This window comes from Otolemur garnettii, unplaced genomic scaffold (assembly GCF_000181295.1).
Source record: "Otolemur garnettii isolate 467f Iridium unplaced genomic scaffold, OtoGar3 scaffold00044, whole genome shotgun sequence".
Lineage (NCBI taxonomy): Eukaryota > Metazoa > Chordata > Mammalia > Primates > Galagidae > Otolemur > Otolemur garnettii.
The window spans coordinates 9,712,925-9,720,923 of NW_003852439.1; the positions used below are offsets into that span (position 1 = coordinate 9,712,925).

The following is a 7,999-nucleotide window of genomic DNA, read 5'->3' on the forward strand; positions in this document are numbered from 1 at the left end:
TTTTTTTTTAGAGACAGAGTCTTACTTTGTCGCCCTTGGTAGAGTGGTGTGGCGTCACAGCTCACAGCAACCTCCAGCTCTCGGGCTTAGATGATTCTTTTGCCTCAGCCTCCCAAGTAACTGGGACTACAGGCATCTGCTACAATGCCCAGCTATTTTATTGTTGTAGTTTTGGCCGGGGCTGTGTTCAAACCCTCCACCCTAGGTATATGGGGCTGGCGCCTTACTCACTAAGCCACAGGCGCCACCTGTGTAATGTTTCTTGAACAGCTTGACCAGTTGACCAACTCTTAAATCCAAGAGGAAATAAATAAAAACTGCAATGACAAACTCTTTTGAAATCATTAGTAAAAACATTATATATAAAAATTATGGTATGAGGCAAGGCACACCTGAAATCCTAAAACTCTGGGACGACAAGGTGGGTAGATTGCCTGAGCTCAGAAGTTTGAGACCAGCCTAAGCCAGAGCAAGACCCTGTATCTAGTAAAAATGGAAAAATTAGGTAGGCATGGTGATGGGCGCCTGTAGTCTCAGCTACTCTGGAGGCTGAGGCAGAAGGATCACTTTAACTCAAGAGTTTGAGGTTGCTGTGAGCTCTGATGCCACGGTACTCTACTCGGTGACAGTGTGAGATTCTGTCTCAAAAAAAAAATTATGGTATCAGTTGTGTTCGTCCTCTGGAAAAAATTATGGGATATAACTAAAGCTATACTTAAATTCATATCTTAAGTGCTTTCTGTCGTAAACAATAAAGAATAAAAATAAAACATATGGCCAGGTGCAGTGGCTCACGCTTGTAATCTTAGCACTTTGGGAGGCTGAGGTGGGAGGATCACTTGAGGCCAGGAGTTTGAGACCAGCCTGAGCAAGAGTGAGATCTCATTTCTACAAATAATGGAAAGATTAGGCCAGCATAGTGGTACACATCTCTTGTAGCAGCTACCTGGGAGGCAAAGGCAGGAGGACAGCTTGAGCCAGGAGTTTAAGGTTGCAGTGAGCTACAATGATGCCACTGCACTCTAGCCTGGGACATAGAGCAAGACTGCTAAAAATCAAAATGCAGTATTTTCAAAAAGCTTATGTTATAGCCTGTACATAGTATTTTATTTAGTCTTTATAGTATTTATATAGCAGGTATTAATGTATGCCCTTATCTTTTTAAAATGCTCAGAAGCATAATTATCCATATCCATATAATATTCTAACTAAATTCTTGGTTTCCAAGAGCTACTTCACATCTTTCTTGATTCAATGCTACAAACATTTATTAATGTTTGGTATAGACAGGGCATTTTAAGGAATGAAGAGAAGAATAACATTCTCTACTTTGTAAAAATCCAGTCATATGTGATATGCCATGTGTGGACACTGGGTGCCCACATCAAGAGAGGATGCATAGGCTTGGTGCCAGCCACATACACCTGAGGTGGTGGGTTCAAATCCAGCCCAGGCCCGTGAAGCAATGATAGCTGCAACCAAAAAATAGCCGGGCATTGTGGCAGGCACCTGTAGTACCAGCTCCTTGGGAGGCAGAGGAGGAGACTTGCTTGAGCCCAGGAGTTGGTGGTTGCTGTGAGCTGTGATGCCACAGCACTCTGCCCAGGGCGATAGCTTAAGGCTCTGTCTCAAAAAAAAAAAAAAAAGAAAAGAAAAAAAAGATGCATGTAGGAAAGGATACAGGTTGTAATTCACTTACACCTAAACCTGCTAAACTTGCCAGCTAAATGAACTGATTTAAGTGCTAAAAATGAGGTCAAATAAAGCATCATGGCAGCACAGACACAAGTGATTTGACTTGTGGTAGAGGCAGAAGGCAGCACATATTGCCACAGTTCAAGGCCTATGCCATAAAGACCTTTCCAGTCTTATAATATTAAAGTTAGTAACATTTAATTATAATATTAAAGTTATAATAACTTCATTATTAGGGCAGCAGAGAACCATGGGAAGTTCTCCCTGTTTGTTGTTTCTGTTTTGTTTTACCCCCTCCTCCCCACTAAGAATAGTTTCTCAATTCCAACTACTTGATCAAAGGGAAGAAATAGTTCAAAGTTCTTAAAACACACTGCCGAACTTCTTTCCATAAAGTGTAGTACATCTTGGCTTGGCACATCTCAAGTGGCTAAGGCGCCAGTCACATACACCAGAGCTGGCGGGTTAGAATCCAGTCTGGACCTGCCAAACGATGGCTGCAACCGAAAAATAGCCAGGCATTGTGGTGGGTGCCTGTAGTCCCAGCTACTTGGGAGATGGAGGCAGGAGAATCACTTAAGCCCAGGAGTTAGAGGTTTCTGTGAGCTGTGATGCCATGGCACTGTACCCAGGGCAACAGCTTGAGGCTCTGTCTCAAAAAAAGAGTGTAGTTGCAACCTTCAGAGGAATTTTCCACACAGAAAACATTGGTGAGGTCTCTCTCCTGCGCTCTTTTTCTTGGGGTTTGAGTTTGTGAAGTTCTGCCAGGTTGGAGTTCTTAGGTTTCCCTTCCTGTAAAGGAGTTTCGATGACCTAAGCTTTGCTAAGTCTGTAAGGTTTCCCCACTGATTTTGATTTTATCACTACATGTGGATAGTGTTTTTTGTAAGAAGGAACCACATAGAGCATTTCCCTCTACGATAACAATGAAGGGATGCAGAGTCCAAAGTTGTTTTGTACTTTGAAGAGTCTTCATTTCTCTCCTGATCTCAAAACCTGAGACAAGAAATAGAAATTGCAGATGTCACCCAGTCTAAGGAGAAAGAACGTGATGGGGTGGGGGAAGAGTTGTATTAGACGTCAAGAGAATGATAGAAACTATTAAATAAAATCCCAAAGCTTTTTACTCCAAATGAGGCTGAATTTTTCTTTTGTTTCTCCCCTTGTTTCTTTCAAATGAATATTCACCTACCTTGGAGCCAAGTAATGTTTTCATTTCTTTGGAATCCTGTGATTCCTTCACCCATGGCTCTGCACTATGCTCCAATGGGAAGTGCAGGTCCAGTTTTGGTACTGGCTATCCTGGCCACAGAAAGATAGGAATCATGATGGTTTGTGTCACCACTGGTTTTCCCTGAGTTCAGGCTAATTTCTGGGAGAGATGAATTCTCTGTATCTTTTTCTTTCTTTCTTTCTTTTTTTTTTTTTTTGCTGTTTTTGGTAATTCAAGGTTATTTCCCTCCAATCTCTGGAAAAGGAGTGAACTAATTTTTTTAAAGTCAATGCACTGCATTAGTTTTACATCATCTTTTAAATATTTTGATAAAATAATTATCTAAATTAGAACCAAAATATGAAGTAATTATCTTCTTAAAATTCTGACTGTCTTAAGGCGTAGTTCAAGAGAAGAAAGAGAGGTAAATTTGGCAGTTAAACTATGGATTAAGCTTGGCGCCTGTAGCTCAGCAGTCAGGGCGCCAGCCACATACACCAGAGCTGGTGGGTTTGAATCCAGCCTAGGTCTGCCAAATAACAATGACAACTACAACCAAAAAATAGCTGGGTGTTATGGAGGGTGCCTGTAGTCCCAGTTACCTGGGAGGCTGAGGCAAGAGAACTGCTTAAGCCCAAGAGTTTGAGGTTGCTGTGAGCTGTGACGCCACAGCACTCTACGGAGGGCAGCAAAGACTCTTGTCTCAAAAAAAAAAAAAAAAGAAAAAGAAAAGAAACTATGGATTAATTTCAGTTAACAGATTTGCAAATAAACCCTGGCATCTGAACAAGTTTGGTTGGTAACCAGGAAAAACAGTCTTTATGTATTTGTTTTAGCTGAAGTCTAAACGTGGTCTTGATAGTAACTGAAACAACTCTCTAACAGCGTTTCTATAAACCCAAAGACAACTAGTAAAATGTTCTCCAGTTTGTTCTCCTGCTGTGTCCTACCATTCCGCCCCTAACAGTTTTGGTTTGACCCCACTTTCGATGTTCCTTCTTCTCCCTCTTCATCTTCGACAAAGTTTATCCACCTGCAAGAAAACAAAGGTTGGTAAATAGTGATTTATTTACTTTTAAGATGCTGGACAACACTGAATAATTAGTGACTTAATATTCAAGTAGAGAAATATGATTAAATACTAACATTATCAAGCAATTATTAGCAAGATAGTTTCATTAATGTTAATCTGAAGGAAACCTTAAATTCTTAGAACATTTATTTATTTAGTGACAGAGTCTCACTTTGTCGCTATGTGCCATGGCCTCATAGCTCATAGCAGCCTCAAATGCTTGGGCTCAAGCGATGCTCTCACCTCTGCCTCCTGAGCAGCTGAGACTACAGGCGCCTGAGACAGTGCCAGACTAGTTTTTAGAGGTGGGGTCTTGCTCTACCTCAAGCTGGTCTTGAACTCCTGAGCTCTAATAATCTACCCACCTCGGCCTCCCAGAGTGACAGATGAATTCCAGAACTTTTAATCAAAATATAGGAAGTGGAGCAAAATGTCTTACTTCATATTTTCATAGAGAAAAGGCAATATATTTCAAATTAATAAAAATAAAATTCCATTTCAAATGAAATGTTGTTTAAATTTATTATTGTATGATTAGATTTCAAAACTAAGAGTGGAATCAAAGGATAATGTGATAGAAATCCCCAAGTCGTAAATCAAAGGAAGGCTGCAGTCCAGCAAAACTGGGAAGAAAACCAAACTGGGAGAGACAAGTAGCAAAGGCAAGCGCTCAATAAAGGGTTATTGGTTGACACATTTTACTCCTACATCGCTTCTATTCGCTGATCTGGAAGCCTGACCGTGGCTGGACGAATCGAAGACCTGGGCTGACTCTGGCCACAGCTGAGGAGCCTTCTTCTCGGAGACAGAAAGGCTGCAACCGCGCCGGTCAGGGAATCAACTCTTAGCCCCTCACGATGAAGTTCACAACGGAGCTGGGAGAGGGGACGAATAACAATCCCGCCCTAGGAGGGCTGAGCAATAAACAGACCCATAGAGAGAGCGGCTAGCGCCGCACGCCCCGAAAGTTTAAAGTCTGGTCTGTAGTCAGAAGCCTGTGTATGGCGCTAGCCTGACCCGGAGCTTTCCCGTGGGACTGTCAGCCGCCGGACGCGAGCCTCAAACCATGAAAAAGGACACCGCTCCCTGCAACCCGGCTTCCAGGCTCCCGGAGCTCGCGGCAGTTGCCTAAGGCGCAGGCGCGCTTGCGGGGCCGAGTCCAGGACTGCATCTCCCAGCAGACCTCGCGTGGACGGACGTATCGAGGTGCTGGAGCCTAGGAGGCTTCAGGGGCGGGTAGGGAGTGCTTCAGGGGAGCTTACTAACAATTCGAATTTCTGGGCCCCACTCAGACACTCGGATGCAAAGGCATCTTGACGCTCTGAAATTTGCATTTCAATAGGCTTTCCTGAGGAATTCTATCGAGATAGTCTGCGAGTCACAACCATCTTGGGCTTAGGACCTACCGGCCCGGACCCCAGTCTCCATTCGGCCTTTCTGATGGCCCCGCCTCTCCTCTCCAATTGGCCCCTTTGCTCATCCCGCCTTCGCAAGCAAATCTTCCTTGCTGGTAGGTCAGTGGTGAGACCTTACCCAATTGGGATTAGAGTTTGCAAAACGTGACCCGGAAGTTGGTCCCAAGCCGGCGCCGTTGGCCCGTGGACGCCTAATTCGTGCGCAGGGACCTCCGGCGTGGTAGGGCATTGCTGAGTCTTGCATGGGTCAGCTGTAGGGGGAAGCGCGGCGTTCCGGTCCTGCCTCGGGGACGTCTTGGTTGGGGTGAACCAAGGGACCAGTGCAGTGGCTCCCGAAACTGATTGAGGCCCAAGCCCAGGAGGCAGCTCCGCCCAGGCTGGAGCTGGGCTCTCCAGCTGCCACTTGGAGTCCCGGACCCCCGGTTCCTGCCGACGCCGTACATCCTTGGACTGTGTACCGGTCCTAGGCGGGCGCAGCTAGTTTCGTGGTCAGTACACTCTGGGGCCTTAACGATGGCGTCGGGGCAGAGTTCCCAGGAACAGGAAGGACTACTGATAGTGAAATTGGAGGAGGACTGTGTCTGGAGCCAGGAGCTGCCCCCGTCTGACCCAGGACCAAGTCCAGAGGCCTCCCACCTGCGCTTCAGACGTTTCCGCTTCCAAGAGGCAGCTGGTCCCCGGGAAGCCCTTAGTCGGCTCCAGGAACTTTGCCATGGGTGGCTGAGGCCAGAGATGCATACCAAGGAGCAGATTCTGGAGCTGCTGGTGCTGGAGCAGTTCCTGATCATTCTACCCCAGGAGATCCAGAGCAGGGTGCAGGAGCTGCATCCGGAGAGCGGCGAAGAAGCGGTGACCCTTGTGGAAGATATGCAGAGAGAGCTTGGGAGACTGAGACAACAGGTGAGAGCGAGAACGAGCTGTTTTATCTGCAGTTTTTTTGACCCTTAGGACTAGGATATAGCGCCCCCAGTCGAGTTTACTTGGTTGCCCTGAGATCTTAAATGGGAAAGAGGCCTTTTTGTTTTAATCTGGAACACTCATCCTCCAGATATTTCCCAAATGAACCGAGTGAGTAGTGAAGAATGCCTTGTTTCCACATGGAGGCAGTGCTCCTGCATTAACATTAGGCCTGGAGTTAGATCACCAGTGTTCAAATCCTAGGTTTGTCACTTTGGGCAAGTTTTTGATCCCTTGGGGCGCTGTTTTCCTCCGGGTAAGATGAGGATGATAAAATATTTCCTAGGGCTGTTTTCTCAACCTTCCTAATGACTTCCCCAACTACAGAATTGTTTTTGTTGCTAGTAGCAACGAAATTTTATGGTTGGGGGTCACCACAACTTGAGGCACTGTATTAACGGGTTGTGGCATTAGGAAGGTTCAGAACCACTGGTGTAGAGGGAGAGCATCTCGAAGTTCTGATCACACTACTGGCTTATAGTCAGTGTCCTTTTGTATACAGAACAGAGGCAATTTAGAGCTATGTGAATGTTGAGTAGTTAAGAGTGCTTGCTACTCCTAATATTCCTTTACTCTGACCTGTCATTTTTTTTTTTTTTTTTTGAGACGGAGCCTCAATACCTGTTACTATTTGTTTGGGCTCAAAAGTCTTGTCTCCTCTGCAGAGCTGGGCCTCAGTTAATTGTGAACCTCGAAAAACCATTTGGCATTGAGTCTCTGAATTGTCTGTCCCCCAGGATGACAAGGGTCACCAAAGTTTAGCTTATCCAGTAGTGAGGAAAAGCAGCATCTAGAACAGGTGAGAGAGCAAAAGCCAGTGAGATGTATCAGAACAGCTGTGGGGGGAAGGTGTACAATGGGATTTACCCCACTCCCAGTTTCAGCTGACACACATCCAAGGGTGGGGAACCTGTGGCCTTTTAATTTCAAGATTCTTCTTTTTAAAACACCAAACTAGCAAGAAAAGCTTAATCTTTCTCTGCTAAAAGGATTAGTTCTGCAAAATTTTGATTTCCCCAGAATTTTGCCTTAAGGCTGCAGGCTCCCCATCAAACTGCTTACTGGGTCCTAAATGATCACCTATGGTTCTTTGTTGAAGGCTTGCCCTCAGAATCCTGTACTAATTTCCCTTCCTGTTGGGCCCCATTGTGATGATGAGTGATGTGGGTTGGTTCCCAGGTCACAAACCACGGGCGGGGAACAGAAGTGGTTTTGGAGGAGCCTTTGCCTCTGGAAACAGCACAAGAGTCACCAAGCTTCAAGCTGGAGCCAGTGGAGACTGAGCGAAGCCTTGGCCCCAGGCTGCAGGAGCTGCTAGGCCCCAGCCCCAAAAGGGAACCTCAGGCTGCAAAGGAACGGGGTGAGGAGCAGTTATCTGGGCAGGTGGGAGGGAGGAGGGGCTTTGGGGTTGCTCCTAACACTAGCTTGGTGTAGCTTTGGTGCCAAGGAGAAGGAATTTCTTAAGTCAGGCTTTCAAATGTGGACTCAAAGACCTAAAAGTAGTAGTGTGGGTTCTTTTAGGGGTAGGGAAAGGGAGGGGGAAGTCTCTTAGTAGTGTCCTTTTGTATACAGAACAGAGGCAATTTAGAGCTATGTGAATGTTGAGTAGTTAAGAGTGCTTGCTACTCCTAATATTCCTTTACTCTG

The 7,999-nt window shown here is 45.6% G+C and overlaps 1 protein-coding gene across 1 annotated transcript in view; it reads left to right on the forward strand.

The window, feature by feature from the left end:
• Positions 1–4,539: 4,539 nt before the first annotated feature.
• Positions 4,540–7,999, forward strand: part of ZNF263 (zinc finger protein 263) — an 11,348-nt gene continuing 7,888 nt past the window's right edge. Inside the window, exons 1-3 of the mRNA XM_012805860.2 lie at positions 4,540–5,186; positions 5,323–6,295; positions 7,532–7,712. Coding sequence (XP_012661314.1) covers positions 5,909–6,295; positions 7,532–7,712 — 568 coding nt within the window. The 5' untranslated portion in view covers positions 4,540–5,186; positions 5,323–5,908. The remainder of the gene's footprint in view (positions 5,187–5,322; positions 6,296–7,531; positions 7,713–7,999) is intronic.